General features: G+C 37.3%; 4 protein-coding genes across 7 annotated transcripts in view; 2 read left to right on the top strand and 2 right to left on the bottom strand.

The window, feature by feature from the left end:
• Positions 1-426: 426 nt before the first annotated feature.
• On the bottom strand, positions 427-8,849 carry LOC117412758 (grpE protein homolog 2, mitochondrial-like). Its single transcript, XM_034021321.3, has 4 exons — positions 8,706-8,849; positions 3,503-3,659; positions 3,198-3,279; positions 427-2,074 (listed from the first exon to the last, which is right to left on the bottom strand). Exons 1-4 carry the CDS (start codon positions 8,822-8,824, stop codon positions 1,722-1,724), a joined length of 711 nt encoding a protein of 236 aa, XP_033877212.3. The 5' UTR covers positions 8,825-8,849; the 3' UTR covers positions 427-1,721.
• Positions 8,850-11,058: 2,209 nt separating this feature from the next.
• LOC131699652 (uncharacterized) lies at positions 11,059-14,270 on the top strand. Its single transcript, XM_058996907.1, has 8 exons — positions 11,059-11,167; positions 11,693-11,832; positions 12,392-12,517; positions 12,778-12,826; positions 13,071-13,178; positions 13,556-13,623; positions 13,906-13,951; positions 14,136-14,270. The coding sequence occupies exons 1-8, from the start codon at positions 11,105-11,107 to the stop codon at positions 14,172-14,174; spliced, it is 639 nt and encodes a 212-aa protein (XP_058852890.1). The 5' UTR covers positions 11,059-11,104; the 3' UTR covers positions 14,175-14,270.
• On the top strand, positions 14,188-17,716 carry LOC117412896 (uncharacterized). Its single transcript, XM_058996908.1, has 6 exons — positions 14,188-14,581; positions 14,826-14,927; positions 15,066-15,207; positions 15,299-15,397; positions 16,044-16,193; positions 16,637-17,716. Exons 1-6 carry the CDS (start codon positions 14,370-14,372, stop codon positions 16,799-16,801), a joined length of 870 nt encoding a protein of 289 aa, XP_058852891.1. The 5' UTR covers positions 14,188-14,369; the 3' UTR covers positions 16,802-17,716.
• Positions 17,717-17,814: 98 nt separating this feature from the next.
• LOC117413094 (actin filament-associated protein 1-like 1) overlaps positions 17,815-21,344 on the bottom strand; it is a 37,640-nt gene continuing 34,110 nt past the window's right edge. For all 4 annotated transcript variants that reach the window (XM_034908479.2, XM_058996894.1, XM_034908477.2 and 1 more), the window contains 3 exons: positions 20,328-20,503; positions 19,609-19,737; positions 17,815-19,362 (listed from right to left, as the gene is read on the bottom strand). In XM_034908479.2, the coding sequence (XP_034764370.2) occupies positions 19,336-19,362; positions 19,609-19,737; positions 20,328-20,503 (332 nt within the window). In that variant the 3' untranslated portion in view covers positions 17,815-19,335. The remainder of the gene's footprint in view (positions 19,363-19,608; positions 19,738-20,327; positions 20,504-21,344) is intronic.

Here is a 21,344-nt window from a genome sequence, read left to right as displayed (position 1 = left end):
CATATCCACTTACTTTTTAGGGCAATCCCAGGATAACGGGTAAGTGGTTAATGCCACGCTGGATGATTCCCCGGTGTTATAACAAACTCTAAATAATCCAGCAGTGGTTTATTCTGGCAGGTTGCTCAAATCAACACCTTACTTTTCTATACAGTAATTATACCTTGCTTAATAACAAATACTAAATCTGAATGTCTTTCAAGCATAAAGCTAAGTCAATTGCATTTCGTGGACATTTCTTTTTTATTTCTTAACATTGTAACAAATACGTATTTACAGAAAGTTTCAGATGGGTTACAGACAAGGCCAAAATAAATATGCACAAAGTTATCTGTAAGCTATGTAGCACAGAATACAGCATTTCCCCTGCAGCAGTCAGTCAGTAATAAATCTGCTGAATGGCATTACTATTGGGTCTAACAGGGATTTCATTTGGGGTATTTTAATCTGCACAAACAAATGTAATACTGTAATGCAAAGTTTATATTACCAAAGCAATAACAAACAGTGCCAGTCACAAAAGTATTATTAAATAGTAAAACAGAATGGAAGATTAACACTTTTACTGAAACATTCTTGTATTAACAAGACAAACTAGCCAACTTGCCGTTTTTCACGCAGGATATGACAGATAACCTCCATGTTGAAGAGAGAACAGTTTTTAAACAACCCGACACTGGTAACCATTTGCGTGGGCAAGTATCAGCCTCCAAAGGAAATACAATGTTTCAATAAACACAACTTTGTTCTTGATGTGCTACAAGCAAATTAAATACAAAATACAAAAAAACAAATGGATTTAACTTTCTTTAATATCCTTGTCTTAAATTGCTCTACTCTACACAACATGTACACATGCATTATCCCATGCACTCATTTAATCTCAGGCCCATACATTATTAGCTGCTTTCAGGGTCAAACTGTAGAACACACCTCGCATCTCTTATCTTTTATGACAATACTAAAATCAAGACTTTTGTTTCCATATGCCTTTTCCAAAAGCAAATATTGAAAACCTCATATGGCGATAGAACTTGTGACGAATCACTCGAAAAATGCTAACGTAACAAACAACTGGTGCTAAATATACAAAGTCACACAATTAAATAATTTGCTGGTATTCCAAACTAGAATAAACCTTTAATTAAGTGACTTGGGGGTTGAATTGATCAACCTAAAAACTGACATAGCAAGCCATAGCTGATTATATAAGCACATTTTATAGCACTGGGGAGAAACCACCCTGGATTGCATCAACCACCTATCTGTGGTTATACTGGGAAAAAAAAATCTGGGAAAAGGGAGATCTACTTAACCACTCAGTGCAGTAACCGTCACAATAAAGATTTAAACTAAACAATTTAAGGATAATTTATAATACTGAAAGTCTTACTTTTGCAAGAGAAAAGTTTGAACTTTCAATTGTGATATGAGTCAATTGTTGAGGGTGAAAATCTCAAACAATTACGGTACCTTGAAAATTGGTAACAAATCCTACATTCTGTGAATGACCAGCAGCAACTAAGTATCAAATAAAAAAATATAAAAGCATAATTTGCAAAATGAAATATATAAAGACTGTACAGGATATTAAGAAGCAAAAGGTGCAATACAAATGTTTGTTTGTTATATTTTTATATATATATAATTAGCTCAGAAGACAGGAAATCATAAGAGGCAATGCCAAGCTGAAGTAGGTCTCAGTTGAAATGGAGTTGCTGTCAATCTTGGGATTCGACTGCTACTCCGACATGTGCGTGCCTAATTGTGCGCCCATGAAGTTGATACCCTTCGTGGGTTACAACCGTTACTGTGCCAGGCTCTGAACCATCGGCTGCTACGTGGCAGACAATTTCATGCTGATAGGGGTCATATTTGCCACCAATGGGCGTCATCTTTTGAAGCCCATGCTTGCCAAACACACTGTGCAACTGCTCTTGAATGAGCAAAAGTCCGTCATAAAGGTTCTTGAGAGTTGGGTTTTGATCACCGAGCTCCTCCTCAGACACACTATCTGTGGACTTCGCCAGCATATCTGCAACTTCTACTAAATCTTTGCAGAAACTCTGGATACCTGCAACAAGACAAATACCAATTATACAGCTGCACCCATGACACAGTAACCATTATACAACCATGTGGATGGCTACTCGCACCCAGTTGATGTATGACCAGAGAACTGCTTACCCACCACCACGTATGCAACAGATGTTATTTAGAATTAATAACCCATGGAATTTCAAATGTCTTCAGCATTCATAGACAGCAGGTGTGTGTGTGAACACCCTTGAGAGACAGCTTGTTCATTCAAATATATTAAGCGATACTAAGCTACTTGTCCAAGCTTGCTGGAGGGCAGTGTATATAGATAGAGACACTAAATAAAAAGCTGTCAAACTAGGAAGTTAATGCTGTCTGACTTTTCTTTGTTGGTTAAATATATAGCTTGGATATTTGCATTGTCATATCTTCTACATTTTCTTCAAATTCTCAAATTAATAAAATTGACACCCAGGTAGTAAAGAAAGACCCAGATCGGGTAATTTTAAACCCGACAGGTACCTGGGTTTCCTGGTACCCGTGCCGACCTCTATTACATATGTATAAAAGCAAAACCCATCCTTCATCATCTTCAGCAAATTCAAAATACCTGCATATTACTAGCATGTACCTGTAAGACACTGCATGAGATCTTCATTTTAGTACAGGTGTATTATTCTGGGTATTTTTGATAACTGATCAGAACAAAAAAATAAATTAAAAAAGTTATAAAAAATAAATAAATTTAAAAACAAGTACTAATGATACAAGGCAATCTTCAACAGAAGAAAAGTGGGACCCGTTACTGTAGATTATTACAAGTGCTAAGAAAGTTGATCTTAAAACTTTGTTACCACTTTAAACTTGTATAATAAATTTCAATTTGCATTTGTACTTTTAAAACAAAGATTACTACCCAAAGGCTTTTTAGCAAATTACATTCAAGATACAACTGAGTAATAGGCTGAAGAGTAGGCCATTCAACACATTCAACATTTTTGTGTGCACTAACAGTATGGAGGTTGTGTATAATGTATTGTTTTGGTACATACAAAAAATAATTAACATTTATTTAATTTGGTCAGCAGCTCTGTGTGTTATGTTCTCAGGGTCCTTCTAACAAACAATTCCAGTATTCAATACAAAACATGTCTTACCAAAGATCTTTGCATCCTCCACAAATTTTTGAGTTCTTCTTCTGACTGTATCAGAATCAGCTAAAGCTTTCTTATATCTCGCCTATAAAAGCAAAGAAGAAAGTGTAACTTCTGACAACGTGCACAGGCAGCAGACCCTTGCAAGTTTCTTTCTCAGGATTGTCTGAACCCAGGATTCGTCTCTTTAGCAGATTCCAACTTTTTCAATTACATTTGGTATAATGTATTTAGGAAGACAGACAACTACTGGTAGAATTAATACAACAAGGAATACAGTTATAATGTTTAATTAATAAAAATCTTACTGTGAGATCTTGAACTTGTTCTTCAAGTTTACTTGCTCTCATTTCGAGCATGCGAACTGTTACAGTTTTCCCTGACTCGTCCTCGGAGTCGTCCACATTGTTCTCGTCCCCAGCGCTTCTCTGATGTGCAGCCGAACTGAACAAGCACTGGGATCCCCTATTGAAAAACAGGGAAAACAAACATTCAGTTCATTTAATCAAACATTGCAACAGGGCACCTGATCTAACAAGACAACTCTCACCAAAGAACAGCATTCTGATACAAGAAATACAGTTCAATCATGGGAAAACATCTGACACCGTTCTGTTTAATGCACAACCAAATAAATAACAATCACCTCGTGCCTTTGTAATTCCTTGTACGCTTACAAATGTGTGACACTCTCTTTACTGTCCAGAAAAAAAAAAACAACTTTGAGGTCACAAGACTAGAGCACAACATTACAGAATGGGTTCAGTTTGCAAGCAACATGGGATAACGGTGTGGTCCAGTTTTTAAAGAAAAGGGCTTGTAACCAGGAGGTCCCCGGTTCAAACACTGGCACAGCCACTGACTCACTGTGTGACCCTGAGCAAGTCACTTCACCTCCTTGTGCTCCATCTTTCAGGTGAGATGTAGTTGTAAGTGACTCTGCAGCTAATGCATAGTTCACACACCCTAGTCTCTGTAAGTCGCCTTGGATAAAGGTGTCTGCTAAATAAACAAATAATAATAATAATAATATCACTACAAAAAAAATAATTCACACCAGTATTAAAAAGGCACTATGGTAAATGAAGAATCAGTAAAGACAATTGATTAATCAATGTCAATTATCAAGAGCAGTTTGCCTGACATTTACAATTAAACTTGTTCTATTATCTAGTGAAAGAGAAGGCAATTCTTTAATCTTAATTCAAAGGCCATTTAAACACCCCAGTTGTTCCCCACTCTTACCTACTTTACATTACACTGGAATGAGAACACTGGGATCACCAGACCCATTTGTAACAAAAAGAACTCTTAATCTTTCAAGGAAAGTAATTTGCACCACCCTGGAGAGCAGAAGGAGGTACCATTATTGACACAAACCCCCCCCCCCCCCAAAAAAAGAACACATTACTGGCAACATGTAGCCTATTAACTTTAAACTGCAGAATTCATTTTCATTAGTAAACTAGCATTACTGTGTGCAGTCATTTAGACCTTAAGCAATAATAAAATGTAAAAAAGCAGTTACATCACAAGTGTGTTTTGTGATCTGGTACTTTTTAAAAGCTGCTGGAAGGATGCCTAATAAAAATGTAATTCTTGTTCTTGCATGTATTTTATAGTCTAAAAATCAGTAACCGCTTGGGTACAGACCATTTTAAGATCATCAGGTTATTGCTAAAATGCCTGTTGGTTGCAAATTCAAACAGAACTCCAATGACAACCCCCTAAAATCTGAGACCATCTATTGATCCATGTCAATGAATGATCTCCGCCTTTCCTGCTGTGAGAGAATGGGCCCTTTTACAATTTAAACAGGCAGACAGATGGCTTCAGGGACCACCAAGGAATAATGAATGGCTTCCCTTTTTGGACCAATAATGTATCAGTCTCTCCATATGTTATATATATAAAAAAAGATAAGATGTCAATACAACTGGCAAAGACCATTAAAGACAATTTAGCAATTACAGTTACCTCTTCCATTTTAACAAGATACAGATTTGCACTAGGCACAAATGCTTCACAGAATAGTAAATGATGTATGCATTTAGCATTGAGAAGCAAATGGAACAACTGATTGATCTCCAGCACGGCTGTGTGAGCACAGGGAATGTTTATTTGTTTGGGGGGAGGTGTGGATGTGCATGAAATACCACCTCTCCCCAAGACCTAAACCAAACCTTCCCAAGTCAATGTGACAAACATTTTGGTTTCCCTTAGCCAGAACAGCCACGATTGCAAAAAGAAAAAAAAAGAAAAAATAACGAACAGCGAGTTTTCTTCAGTCATGGTTACCATCACGTTTAGAAACACTGGCCGGCTTTATCAATCCTTCCACAGCATGTCTCAATTTGAATATCAAACTCAAATACCCTGAAGCCGAATGTTGGCTCATTTCCAGGCTCCTTACAGTCGTACAATTGTAATTATTGTTGCAGTTCATGCATGCAGTAGTCCTTCCTTGTGTGGCTTGTTTTTATGTAGTTAATGCATACCTATTGATTTGGAATTAAGATCATAAACCTTGGCATGAAATGTGTATTAAAAGGAAATCCCAATAGCAGCAGCTGGTGAAATTAGCACAATGATCCTAATACTGAGAACATGCAAATATTTTAGTTAAAGGCTTAAGAATCTTCTTGCATGTAGAGAATTTGCATTGAGTCTTTATACACTTGTCAGCTGTCACTTAGAACACTGCTACTGAAAAAAACTGGGCACCGAACATACGATGTCAGCAATCACAATTTTGAAAACTCACATTTTTAGGCTTTGACCATCTTTACAGAAATTGTAGCAAAACTGTACCCTGTACCCTACTTAACCCCTTAAGAAGCTAAGTGCATTCAAATTGATTCAGCTGAATTCACAATTTAAATAAAATAATGTGGACATATTTTTCAGTACTATGTGTCAGAGCCAGCACACTAGCTCTGTTTGTATGCATTATTGTACAGAAATTATTGGAAAACCAGACCTTGTATCCTCTTGATACTGAGATGTTGTCCTTTTCTGCACGTACAGTGTTCCAGTTCAATAATCACAGGTTTGTGTTTGGCATGTACGCTTATTAATAGTTCACTAATGTTTTGTACATTTGACAGGCTCAAGTACAAAGGACTGCCTGATTGCAGTGTTTCTATGTGCACAGCATAAAACAATTCTTCATCTCATCGAGTTCATTAGAAAAAAAAAAAATCAGTACATGAACCAATACCTTTAACGTTAACGGGCTGATGTAAGTTTACGTGCAAACTGATTTGCGGCTGCAAAAACCCATCTTGCGGTCAAAATTGCAGTTTTGCACGCGCTAACCATGTTTAGCGTCTGTAAAGTGGGACTTTAGTGGCCACTAAAAATGTGCTGTCTGTAAAGAATGGTTTTCACCTGGTGTTCTGCACCCGCTATCAAATTAGCACTTTGCCATCATTAATTAATTTAAATGATATTGAAATGTATTCAAATGAAGAAAAAAAGGCATGGAACTGGTGCAAACCATTGTAGAAGCAATTAATTAAGAGCTGTACGAAACCACACACCTTCAGAGACCTGTCGTTGGCCTCAGGATGGCTGCTGTGGTACACTTCCTGATGCGGCGACGCTTAGCTCTTGTTGAGGACAGGCAGGAAAAGACCCTGCATATTCAAATCCAGCGTCACTTTGTTTGGGATGCTGAAGGATGCGGTGGTAAGGCGTTACAGGTCATCCTTCGGATTTTGCAGCTGCAATTGTTTGCACTGCACCTATCCTTACATCAGCTACTAAATATCGCATTTCCTTTATCACGGGCAATCTGCGACAAAGTGTGACATGGTGAGTGATAAAGGACTGCATATGAGCATGGTGAGCCAGCAATGAGACCCCTGGCTTATACTATTGCAATCAAATTAGTTAATCCATTGTCACAGCAGGTACAGTATATCCCCTGCCATTGTGTCACAATGCCACACAGCAGTATACATTCCATCTGAATTAAAGTAAATAAATGAGGAGGTAGAAGGGGGTTCAAAAATTACCAATTTCTTAACTTTACTGTGGAATCTCTATTTTTAATTTCACTATTTTGATAAGTAGCTCAGGGCCCTCTGCACCCGCCCAGGATGTGTCAGTATAATCAATGAGCTGTCACTTATAAAATGAATGTATCAAAGCAATACATTTAATCACTAACAACTGAAAAAAATTAGAGTCTGCAACAATAATGTATTTATATTGAATTTTCATGTGTCAACTCTGTGTATGAAGCACGAGAAAGACGTCATTCCAAGACTGTTTTAATACTGTACAGGTTGGAACAAAATCGAAATAATTGTAATTACATATAATTTTAAACTTTAAAAACAGAAAGCCATTTAAGGCAAACTTGAAGCAAATTCATTCTTTTACACAAGTTACTGTTATATTTCCACACTTTCTGGATTTCAGCATTCATCTCCACTTTTGTAGTGCAAGGGCAAGCAAGCAGCGTAAGGACTTCGCCTCATTTGGCGCTGTGCCGTCTCAGTCCCCTAGCAAAGCCTACGTGAATAGCAGCCTCAGCGGAATGGATTCCAAAAGGAATGGACTGAAACGCGGCAGACATTTAGTTGTGCCGAGTAAACATTAGACCGCACTTTGAACAAACTGAAAGATACATTATTACATTATCGCTACCTGAATTTGATTTTTCTTTTCTGTTTTATACAGCCGAAAATTGAATCGATGTTTAAAACTACAACAATACACCATTTGAATGTGGCAATACACTGCAACTACTACCGTTATCGCATTTTAAGCCATCATGTGATCTATAATTGTCATGCCAAATTGCCTTATGACAATTAATACTAATAGACAGTAAGACTAGGCTGTGCTACGACATTGAACTTCCAAATCTGTATTGTTAGAAAACGTACAAAATTAAGAACTTGACTGAACTCAGCAAAAATAATAATAATAGCTAAGGTTCGTCCACAATCACCTCAAATATAAATAATCAGACTGTCACCAGTCACACGCCGACAATTTCATTTAACAAAATATCTGACTGTACCTTGGACAACTGCAATCTATGTTAACATTCAAAAACTGACACAACAGGTGTCTTCTGAAATAAGACTAATACAATGTATAGTAATATATACATAAAGCGCCGGTCATCCTCAGAATCTGGGTTACATATTTCGTTGTAATTTGGAGACAAACTTAGGCACACCACAGCCTCAGTCGGAGCGTCAGGCATTCTACATTCATACTACCCTCTTACATAACATACAGATACCTGTGGGTTTAAAATACACCTCATTCAAAGCAGTGACAGACACTTCTTTAAATGTAAATGTTACGTTGTTCTCTCTCAGGTCAACTGCAGACGGCAGTAACACACTGAGCTGCGCAATGCCCGCTGCCTCTCCAGCACTATGAACCATGGAGGAGCATAAATATCTATGTAAACCACGTTTTGTTTCTATCACAAGTTCTACATATTCGTTAAGTAAATTCCTGATAATTGTATAGTGTGTTTCTTACTTGTTAATCCTGGTGGTGTGCGATATTAAACACTTTAAATGATGCAGATTCTCTCCAGCCGCCCGAAGGTAACGCATAGCCATATTCGTAACAACCTTGCTGAGGGCCGCGCAGATCATGTGAACTGTATAACTACAAGACCCATAGGGCATTGCGAGGTATGATAGTACTACAACACCCAGCTGGCACTAGCGTAATATAGAACCAAAAAAGGGGCTTTGACAGAAGCACTGGCAATATATTAAGTCAGACAGGATCATAGATGCTTTAATCATCATTTTGACTGAATCATAAATGTTCATAGACCGTTATTACCACCTCCCCAACCACCCCTCCCCCAAATAAATCAATCACATTAATTTAAATTTTATTCGGAAGTGGATTTTAAAAACATGAGTTGTCTAAGATTTAGTGAACGTGGTTATTCCAACATCAAGAATAACATCCTCACATCCTCTGCTTATCCCAGATCCAAGATAACATCTCAAAAGGAAAAAACAGTTTGACGATATATGAATAAAAGGCAGTGCTGGATTTAATATCCGTAGCGCCGTTTTTGCTTATCAGCAAACCATGAAACTGAAACGTAAACACCAGCGAGTACAACTTGAAAGTGTGTTTACATTCAAGATGATGCAGGCCAAAACACGCACTATGAATGTCTTGTTTAGAACAATTAAACAGTATTACACTCACAGTAGCCAAGTTTGACGTTGTTTAACATAGTTTATATCATATAAACACATTTTATTTGATTTACAGTGAATTATTTATTTATTTATTTATTTATTTATTTATTTTTTAGCATTTTTCAGCACTGGGAAACTCCCCCTATTTTAGATGAATAATTCTCCAGTGCTGTAAAATACTCTAAAATTCCCAGTAGTGTTTAACATTAATATAACTTACAAATGTTATTCCTACGTAATAATTTAAACATTTGTAAGTTCTATTAATTTGTTGCCTTTATTATTTTTAAATGACAGTGTTACTGGCAAATCACATGCATTCCAGTTTTTTTTTTTTTTTGTAACATATATTTATCACACAGTTAACACATATTTAGTTATTAAAACAGTAATGGTGTTGCTGTCAAATGTTTCTGAAAAAATATACCGTTACACGTCCCCACGTAATTTTCTTTTCATTGTTAACATCCTGACAACTTTGTCTTTTCAAAATGGCCGCAAAAGTAACTAGTTAAATGATAAAATAACCACTTTGTGTGTAAAATGTACTTTATTTAGGGTGCTAATGATTAGAGAGGTTTGATTTACAAGTACTTTGAGAAACTGCACACTCAGCTGCTCCAACGTCATCAACTTGTTCCAAGAATGTACATTGCTCTTGAGATCTAGTATACATGAACGCACCTATCAATAATACAACTGTTTGTGTATAAATGTAAATCATTATCCTTCTGTTAACAGAGGCTGTATATCCAACTCAGACAATCCCTGTCAGGAATTCATTCTGGGTGGAATTTTCAAGGGAAGCTGAAGACTAAATAGAAACATATTATGTAATATATATTCATGATACTCAATGAAAAAAAACAATAACAGGAAACGTAAATGAACAATACAAGGTAGTTTCTGGTGGAAGGGAAAATGCTGAATTATGTATCATAAAGGGATTTGTGAAAATGAGGAAATAAACACAGGCAGAAGAAAGCACAGTTCAAGGCAGTAACTGCAGTTTTTGTGTGTCTTGGCACCCATTTATTTAACACAAATTAAACAAAACACAAACAAAACACTGCAAACGCGAGCAACCCTTCAAAATAAACACAATATAACACCCAAGCTACAGCTATCACAGTGTTCCTCACTCTCACTCTCACTCTGTGCCACTGCACTATCCTACAAACTCTCACAAACAAACACTCCTTTGTTCCTTTTCTACCATGTGCCTAGGGGTTTGACAATAAATCATACAATCACCACCTGGCCACATTTCACACTTTTCCACTCAAACATCAGTCACTCAATTAATCTAACAATCAAACAATTTGCTTTATATTGGATGTCATTTCAGAAATACAAACTTTGTTTTCATGGGTGGGGTGGGCTTATATAATGAGGTTCATATTCTCAATGAGCTCTGTGGTTGCATTCTTAGGCTAGTAAAGGGTAGGAAACAAACATATAAAATGTCTTCATGCAGATACCGGTAATACATTGATTAGTTTACATGTTTTTTGTCCTTGTATGAATATTAGGTAGGGGAATTTGTGTGAAAGTTTCTGATGTCATTAAAAAAAAAGGAACCTATCGATTATAGGGAAGCATTCATTCTTATAAAATCGCATGCTGTCATATTGTATTCCTATTTAATGCATTGTTCTGGTATGCTTTCTGCTGTTTTTTTCATGTCTGTTTATTTGCACAGTAACTGAAATGGAAACAAATGCATTTCGAAGCCCGCAAATACTTTTAAAAGGAAGCTTGAAAAAATCACAGGTGAGTCTTTTACCTGCTGTAAATCGAATAAATATACTTAGTCATGTTAAAAATAAATGACTCATTCAGGTTTATAAGTACGTTCTAAATGCTCTAGAACATAGTATTGCTTCTGGCATTGATACACATTTGGAGGCATGTTGTAATGCTCATTGTGTCAGTAATTCATCCTCATTTCTTAAATACTGAGCTTGTCTTTCCTGTAATTTGATCTCTTCAGTCACCCTGCAGACTTGCTTTCCATCTGGACTCCTCTGTTTGGTTCTGATTACCCGTCCGTAACTGTCCACTATCATATGATCACATCAATCAAGGACAGCTCTCATCTGACCAAAAGTCAAAATCCAGATTTTCCCAGGAATCACTTTAATAGCAATATTTAACACTGTGCTTATTGAGCTATAAAGGTGAAGAGTAGGCTACAAAAAGTGATGACTGGAATCATGATACACTTTTTGCAAAATGAAATGAAATCCACTTAACTCAAAATTCTTCTTATTTTTTATCTCTGCTGTTCGATGGCAGAACCTGGATCCATGGAATGACTGTCTGTTCGTTCTTACGACAGAGACACACTATAACCAGGGACAATGCACTCTAGAGTACTTCAAAGACGAGAAACACTTCCTAAGAAACAAACCAGAAGAAAAAATACCAATCCAAATGTAAGTCAATCATATACATTGCATAATGAAACTAAGCAAATCACTGTGAGGCTGCTCAGATCTATTCTTGTATCACAGCAGAATGCTGGTGGTATTGAAGACTCCTTTATTCAGGTACTGCGATGGTTGCTGTCTGTTTGGTTACGTTGTTTTTAAGGAGTAAGTACACCACAATGTAATTTGTATTGCTTGTGTACATTTCCCTTGCTTGGTTATGATATTTGCAATCATTATGAGTGGTTCTGGGTTCTGTTTCTCCAATATTGAGTTCTTATCTTGTTCTCTAAATCTGTCCTTACCTGGCTTGGAGCTGCTTTGAGCTTTTCTGGAGAATCCTAAATGCCAGCACTGAACACTTCTTCATTACATTCAAATCATGTGACTCAGCAGCACCTATTAAAAACACCCCTACAATTCAGCGTCTGGAACTTGATTTCACAGTTATTACATTGTTGTGGGCTACTTTACAAGTGTCCTAACAGTGTAATTTGTATGGTTCTTCATTGAGTTCTATACGTTTTATGATTATAAGTATACCATAGTTTCTTTTTTGTTCAAGAGTTAGAGAGATGGGTAAATGGGAAGCACTGTCACTGGGCAAAGCCAAGGCAGATATGGACTGCGCTTCACCAGTTCTGTACCTGAAAACAACAGAAAAAGAATACTTCCTCATTGCAAAATCCAGGTACGTCTTTATCTGTCACCCTTTCTCTTTGATTTTGTTTTCTTTTTGAAATGTGTACATTTATTTTTGGAACTTGTGAAAGGTGTTGAAAAATCCTCCCTATTTATAGAAAGAAAAGGAAAACTATTACTGACAGCACAACGTGAGCATCCCCATGTCTGATCTGAATGCATCTTCTATTCTGAATAAAATGAATGTTGATTAGGGAAAGGTAGGCATTGGCATTTGTGTCCCACTTTTGTTTTGTTTTTTTCTAAAAGGGAGGAATTGGATGAATGGTATTGCCAGTTACAGGAAGTCTGGAAAAAGGTAAGACTTTTACCATGATTATTCACCAAAGAGTAATAATAATAATAATAATAATAATAATAATAATAATAATAATAATAATACCTTCATGCTATCATTGTTAGTAAAACAATTCACTGTGCTACTCGGAATGTATATTTTATTTTAAATACAATAATGAAACAGGAATACAAGTCAGATAACTCTGTTTACTGAATGCTGTCTCAGTTAGAAAGGTAAAAGATGTCTGCTTTGTTTTTTGAAGCACGTACGCCGCAGTGTCCCAGGGCCTGTGGAAAAGCCTCCTCTGGCTCTGAAACGGTCGGCCCCTGCCTGTGTGCAGAGGGCACACCACCATTCTCCACAACAATATGTAAGCACATTGCTTTCCAGCAAACCTTCTTGTTGAAAAGGTATCCTAGGTTTAACAGCAACAGTTTTATATAAAGCTTTTAGTCACATATAATGCTTTTCACAGCTGAAGCTATACCCAAGCAGCGCAAAAGAAAAAGTGAAAAAAAACACAGTTCAGTAAAAACTGATCACTAAAATAAAAACATAAGAAAATGCTATTTTAAAAAATGCAAGCACTTTGTCCACTGAAATCTAATAGATAATATATTATTTTGATGATGTGTTCTTTCTAAAACTTGGAACCCATTAAAAAATAGCATTTAAAATATACTACATACACCAGTTGAACCAATTTATGGAATATTTTATCACAGTTTTTTTTTTTTATTTATTTAGGAAATCCATCCATGTCAGCTATATGAAATAAAACGCTATGACAAAGAAGATTGTATATTTGATCCAGGGTAAGCTGTCTTACAATAATTATTTTGGTGACACTTCATTTTGATGAGTAGCTCTTTTTTTACAACTACCTTACTAACATTTATAAATGCTGAAAGAAACGTAATAAATGAAATGAGAAATGTTTCAAATAGACGTCTTTCTCAATGTCTTCAATGTTAATTAGACTTAGTATAAAATATTCACATTTTCACTACAAGGGTAGAGGACTGTGGTATTACTGTCATCTATAACTGTTATAAGATATGATTAATTCTCTTCATTACATTTTTTTTTTAACTTAGAGTTCCTGCAGAAAATAACTTTGAGACTGAGGAAGTTCAGCAGCAGGTAAAAAAGCAGAAACAAGTAGTTCAGATGATTTATTTATTACGTATTAATCAGGATTAATGTCCTTCATTTGGTAAGAGAACAACATTTTAAATTAAGAATCAAAATGGATTACTTGTCCATTTTTGTTCTTCATATTTTCAATAAACCAAAGTTAATTGTAAACGTTTTTTTACGCTCCTAGAATGGTAAAAACCAAAGCTCATGCCCCTCATACCTGTGAGTTAGGTCAAGGACAGTGGAATGCAAACCGGAGAGCCCCAATCCAGACTCAGAAAGAACCCTCACAGCCAACCTGAACACGCCAGTGAGCAAAGCGTGGGAGAAGGGCGATGGGGGAAAGATCTACCTGTGCAACTGCTGCGCCTCTTTGATTGCTGTGGCTGCTCCGCTAGACACCACAAGGCAGGACCGCGCGATGAAAAGATTATCAGACAGCGGAATAACTTTTAATATAACAATTCAAGAGAGGGCAGCCGAGGACCATTCTCGTCAATCCTCCAGACAGTCGTGCGCATGTTCCTGCAGTTGTGCAAAAGCTGAGGAAAATGATGAACGAGACGAGGAATACTGCTTCCATCGTGGGGCATCGAATGCATCTAGCAAACCAGATTTTTCAGTCACAAACAGGTACAGTAATGCCCCGTGCGGGAACGGCATACAGCGATATTTTATAAATTGATTAGCGCTCGTTTAATAAGAAATGCATGAAGAAATGTAGCCCTTGTTTGCCCACAAGCAGATATTCTAGATGGGCAAGCAACCATTTCTTAAACAGACCAGTCTGTCAGTTGTGCCAATGCTGAAGTAAGTAATCACTGAAAAACGTGGTATTTATGTGCAGAAATGTTTTTTTTCCTTCATTGTTCTTTAGTGTACTGAAATCCGAACAACAGAGGAGGAGTATAACTCTCAGTCTGCCCACAGAGTTCATACACAACAATATCGCATTCCTCCAAGTCAAAAATAAGATCTGGTAAGAGAAGGTTCACATTCATTCTCCGAAATGACATCCATCCATTCAGGCTGCAGATTGTAGTACAGTCCTGATCTGATTTCTGGAAGGTACAGTGCATTTGGTGATTTGTCTTTGTCCTTTTCTTTTGCACATTAGTATTGCGGGCTGGAGAATGTGGGAAGATCATTATCTTGAGGATACTCTTCATGTTGGAGATGAAGTCTGTCAACTGAACAACATGATCCCACAGAACATAGACCACCTGAAGCTATTCAGCAGGCATTATGCTAAAGAAATGGTACTTTGCATCAACACCAGCAGATAGCTGACCTGCATTTGAGGTTCATGGTAGAGATCACCACATTCACACTTATTTATCCGTTTATTAGAGCTCTTTGGAGATTAGGCGCCTGCCAGAGGCCAGTGTCTTCACCTGTGTTCGGACAGATTGCAGAGAAGACTGGGGGATCCATTTGGACGGGCCCAAGGTAGGAATTAGATATTCTTCATTATAAAAAAAATATGAATTTTACAATCTTTATGCACAATGCAAGGTAAAAAAAAGTATACGGAAATAAAAACAATAAAGGTATTGGAATGTGACACCTGTTTAACATCTTTAGTTCCGCAATCGTATCTCTGTTTTTAAACTTTGCATTATTGTTTGTGACACAACCCCACTGACTGAAAAGGAAGTGTTGCTTCTCATGCAATGGATTTCCAAGAAAGTCATCGGTATAGCTATGGGTGTAGGTGGAACTCCTGGACACTTTCATGGCAAATACAGCTTGAAAAAGAAATCCTGTTTACAGGGTTAAAAAAAAATATAACATATTGTAATCGGCAGTGTTGCGTGATGCACTGCCATTACACTTTGTGACGCCTGTCAGAGACATAAGATTTAATTCCTGTACCCATGAATGCAGAGGAGCCTGGCACTTGCATAATGGTGAGGACCTTTGCTCGTTTACAATATGTTTAAAAAAAAATCACTAGTATTAGTAATAAAAACAGGAAATAATTCAAGTTGTACAGATACAGCATCTCCTTCAATGAACCATGAAGCAGCTTTTGCCCACTGCTTTGATAAGAGCCTCTTCCTGCTGTGTGTTATCGTCCTGTTTGTCGGTACAGATAAGGTACATTACTCCTGGCTCCAGTGCTTCCCAGTGTGGGCTGGACTGTCCAATGGCTGTCACAACTGAAAGCACAGTCCCCTGGTGCATCACTGAGATTAACTTCAAACCCGTCAGCTTGATTCAGGAGGACAAGAGGTCCACCCAGGTTTGTGTTGAACTCTGTAGGAGGCAGGTTATTGAGCAGGGGGAGGATTACAATGAGGATTAGCATTCCCCTTTCTGAGTGTATCCTAAATAAAACATCTATCCTGCAAAGCTTGCTATTTCCTCTAGTACAGTTTACTGCAGTTTACACAGTATGTATTGTAACAGCATTGCAAAATAGAAAAGTGTAGTAAAGAATAATAAAAAACATGGGGAAAGCACGGCCACCTGGTTGATTAAACTAAACTCTAGTGGATACATAGTAAAAGCAGAGTCACCATTTACTGTGTTAACTAAGAGTATTAGAGATAAGGAATGAATTCAAATTCAGGTAGATGTGCACATGAGGTCGATGTAGTACAACAAGTGAACACTAGATGGCATTGAAGAACGCTTGGCACAACACTAAGTATGATTCTGGTTAAACTTTTTTTTTTTTTTCAGAGGCTGTTGAAAAGAATTGATGACGGGACAAAGCTATATCTTGTGCTGCAGCCTCTGGACTTTGTGTGTGAAATGTCCAGGAAGCTGAAGATGATGGCAGACTGGGAGCAGTATGATGCAGACGTGTGTGTAACAGATGGGCTCGTGTATATATCATATTTATAGGCTGGGTTGGAAACAAAGTGGTAAAACAGTCAACCTCAATTTTGCTGCAACATTGAATGGCCTATACTATACCAGTCCTGAATTATTTTTGCCGAGCTGAAGAATGCGATATTCAGTTATATCATTCTGAGTATACATCAGAACAGGACATTTAATTGACCTATATTTACACACTATTATTTTTATTATTATTATTTGTTTATTTAGCAGACGCCTTTATCCAAGGCAACTTACAGAGACTAGGGTGTGTGAACAATGCATCAGCTGCAGAGTCACTTACAATTACGTCTCACTCGAAAGACGGAGCACAAGGAGGTTAAGTGACTTGCTCAGGGTCACACAATCAGTGGCTGAGGTGGGATTTGAACCGGGGACCTCCTGGTTACAAGGCCGTTTCTTTAACCACTGGACCACACTACCTCAGACTGGGACTTAGGTTCCAATGTGATTTACGACAGCATGTTAACACATGGTGCTAAGATGGGACCTTGAGAACTGAAAGGGTTAACTCACATTTTAAACTATTTATAAACTGTATGCACATGCGGAACTAAGGAGTGCTGGAGCCACTGGGGTTAGCCTTGATCAAAAAGTGATCATTATGATGTTGTTTCTTACCTGGTGAACATAGAAATGAACGTTGAGACTGTGAATCGCTTTTGTACCTACTGGAGATACACACTGTCGATCTATTGGTTAATGTTATAACTGTAAAGTAAAAACAGACCGGCAAGCACAAACTAAATATGTCTTACCAGTTTTTTGTCCACTTCCACAAGCATATGTTGAACATTTGTTTTATGAGTGCTGTATTTTGACAACAGTTCTTTTAAGGTAATTTGCAGTCATTTTGCTTAGATTGCAGTACATTAGAGGCACTATATTGCCTCTGCAGATTATGTTTAGAGCACCAGATGAGTGCTGTATTTGGAAACTGGTTTCCTCAGTTCATTAATACCCTATTCTGGTCGTAAAAAAGAATGGGTATCAAGAAAGACACATCTACACAAACGTTAGGGAAAGATAATGCTTCTTTTATTTTCACATTTGTAAACAGTTTCCAAGAGGAATCAACACAGGGAAGCTGGGTGGTCCATCGCCACCTCTAGTTATTGAAAACATCTTTTAAAGTGCATACATTTGAACAAGTAGAAGTTACTGAAACAGAGAAACCAGTTCAATGTAGAAAAGCTGAAAGAATCCGGGTAAGAAGAACTTCTGTTAACAGAGACTTGGAGCTCACAGCTCCTCTACCAGATCTACGCACTTTGAAGCACTCAATATGGAAATGGATTCATACATGAAACGGCCCCAGCAGTGAAACTCAATTTATCAATTCACCTTTGTGTTAATTCATTTACTCTGTTTAGTTCCTTCATGTGTCTAGGAACCTATCTGTATACTCTGGCAGGTCTGGAGAGCATTTTTTTTTTAAAATAATTCCAGGAATACCCATGCTTTCAGTTTTCTGAAGTGCCCTTGCCGTTTTTTTATGATAGAGCAGATGGCAGTCAGTTGAAAGTCCTAACTAGCTTTAGTTTAAGTATTCAACTGCAATATTAGTATTAGTATTAGGTCAGTTCAGATCTACCCGTCACCTTTTAGTAGTTTTAGAAAGTCTATATATCCTGTTATCCTCACATTTAGCCAAAACCTGGAATGGAAAATTTGCAACCTGGCTTTTGGCTTCTTAGTATTTAAGAAAAACTTATCTTAAAGACATACTGTCTGAATATAAAATACACAAGAACACTAATACTCAATGTAAATATCAAAGCAAGAAAAAACTTTTAAAAAAGAAAATCTCTTGGATTTTATCTAAAGTGGTCAGTAAATTCTATAAAAATTAAATAAAAACAATTGTCAATCTTTTTTTTTTTTTTTACAGCATTCTTACAGTCAAAAACATGTACAGCGTGCATTTTGACACACACAGCTGAAATATCTAATTCCTAGTTTCTATCTTCTCTCTATCTCTAGGCTATTTTATTATTAATTACACTCTTAAATTCACAGATAGTGGCAAATTAAAATTTGTAATACAAAATATATGTGAAGTTTGAGGAAATATATTCAATTTAACAAAATAAGTTCTCTTTGGTTTTGCTCAATTAAAGTTTACATAACTCATTTAATTAATGTACTTAATTACTTTCCAAACTTACACTGGGAGGAATTGCTCAGTGTACACTATCAAGCTTTGAAATCTAGGACCCTGTATTCATAAATCATGCTTCTCTTACATTTCAATGCAAGAGTAGCTGAAATATCTGGACACCAATTAAAGAAAGTCCTGCATTATTTTTATATATAAAAGACCCTTTTGTCCGTCTTGCCCTTAGAAATCCCACTGATTGACAAACACCATGGCAGATACTAATCAGTCTTCCTTCTTTTGTTACAAAATGACATAAGGCATTCTGAAAATAGCAAAAGATGAAACTGGAATAGATTCTGAATTTGCATTTCAAAATGCTCTCTACGCTGAATGAAACCTCTCTCAGTTTTGAAGTGCCCACATGACACACAGTCACTTAGGTTCCTCTCTTCATCTCCCATTCCTGTAAACAAAAAAAGAAAGAAACATGAACAGAACAATAACCTAAATGATATATACATATATATATATATATAGAGAGAGAGAGAGAGAGAGAGAGAGAGAGAGAGAGAGAGAGAGAGAGAGAGAGAGAGAGAGAGAGAGATTGATTTTTCAGGGGAAGATCAGGTTAAACCCTTTTTAAAAAAGAAAACCGGACTATATTAGTAAATCACTTAAGAACTTGTTGAATAAATGAATAAATAAATACCTTAGCCTTCTTCATGACACTGCCTTTCCCTGAGGCAGTGATGGACGGGGTGCGCTTTCGGATTTCTGAAGCACAGTTCACTGGAAGGTAAGGCTCTGCGTAGTTGCTCTCACTTTTTGTTCCTGAGCTCTTTGACCAAAAAAAAAAAAAAAATGGATTTCCCATCAACAGCCTGATTAAATCTGTCTATTAAAATAAAGTAATGCATATCCCAGAACCAAGATAAAAACACCTGTACAATCCAAAACAAACTCAAATAAAAATAAAAGTATGCCAGTGACAGACTGGGCTGTACATCACCCATTAGAACTATTAGTATCATGAAGAAGTGTAGTAGATTGCCATGACCATCATCCACTGTATGCACATTTAGGTTTTTTGGATATGTAAAATTCTAATGCGTGACCTGCCTAAGTGCAGATATACGGATGGATGGACAGGCCCACTATATTCACTGTATTGCCTCTGTAATAGGCAGTGCTATGTGATGCACTGCCGTTACGGATGCTGTCCCCTGTCGGTGAGATCAGATGAGGTTAAAAGCTCTAAAACCACAAATGCAGACAAGCCTGGCTCTTGCATTGTGGTTAAGGTGCTTGCTGTTACACCTCTACAGATTACCTTTAGGGCATCAATAGTAACGCACCAGACTCTTTATATATATGGGACTGGATGGAAGTCCTGGGCAGAGGGGACTGTGGGTGTGGAGAGCTGTGTACCTGTGAGCCAGTCGTGTTGTCCCCGGCTGCCCCAAGAGATCCCCCCGCTAATGACTTCTTCAAGTTCTCCTTCACCTCCGTCAGGCTGAGCTCCAGATCCACTCGCTGGCTTTCCTTCTCTCGACACTTCTCTTCCAACTGTGCAATCTTCTCTTCCAGGGCTTTCGATTTCTTACCTAGATCACCCATAAATAAAACAAGTTGTGTAAATTACCAACATACCCCCAGACAGTGATGTAAACACATTACACAAAACAAATGACCATGCACAGGTTCAGCAAAATCCAACAAGTGGTTCCTAAGTGAAACCTTAATAGCCAGCCGGTCTTTGGAGAATGAAAGGAGTGATTCTGTTCTTTGCCATTAGCTGGTGTAACAGTATAGACAAGAGTGTATGGTTTGTATCCACTATTCATGATGACCACCAGAGGGCAGTGTCCCCCTATGAAATCAAACAGTGGCACTCAATTGTGGCCCCTGAGATCCACACCAGTCCATGTTTTTACTCCAAGCAGGTTCTAAAATAGTTCATTGAACCTGCTAAGAGGCAATGAACTAATTTATGACCTGCTTGGATTGAAGACCAGGACTGGAATGGATCTTGAGGGGCAGAATTGAGTACCACTGTTTTAATAAGTGATTTCCCACTTATGCAGAAAGTGGGCGGTTTTTTCTCCTGCTCTTTTACCATCTGAGTGAGTCCTGGCATTTCAGCATTTAAAATATTTAAAATCAAGTCACTAGAGTTAGATAGCATATATAACGCGTACTCAAGTTTAAATGGAACACTTAAAGGATGTGCAGCAAAGCAGAATATCCTTTCGACACCAAAGTAACTGAAGCGAGGAAAGGAAATGGTTCACAGTCCCTACACACAGTAATGAATACCTTAACTTCAAATGCCTTTTCACCTTCAAATACCCTGAGCAACTGAACCAGATACTGAACATGGAAGCAAACTTTAATGGGTGGTTTTCATTTCAATTGTCATAGATTCTCAGCTGTAGATATCTAGTG

Source organism: Acipenser ruthenus, chromosome 23, assembly GCF_902713425.1.
Source record: "Acipenser ruthenus chromosome 23, fAciRut3.2 maternal haplotype, whole genome shotgun sequence".
In the NCBI taxonomy this organism is placed as follows: Eukaryota; Metazoa; Chordata; class Actinopteri; order Acipenseriformes; family Acipenseridae; genus Acipenser; species Acipenser ruthenus.
The sequence above is the reverse complement of the archived record's forward strand: the minus strand, read 5'-3'. Positions and strand labels throughout refer to the sequence as shown.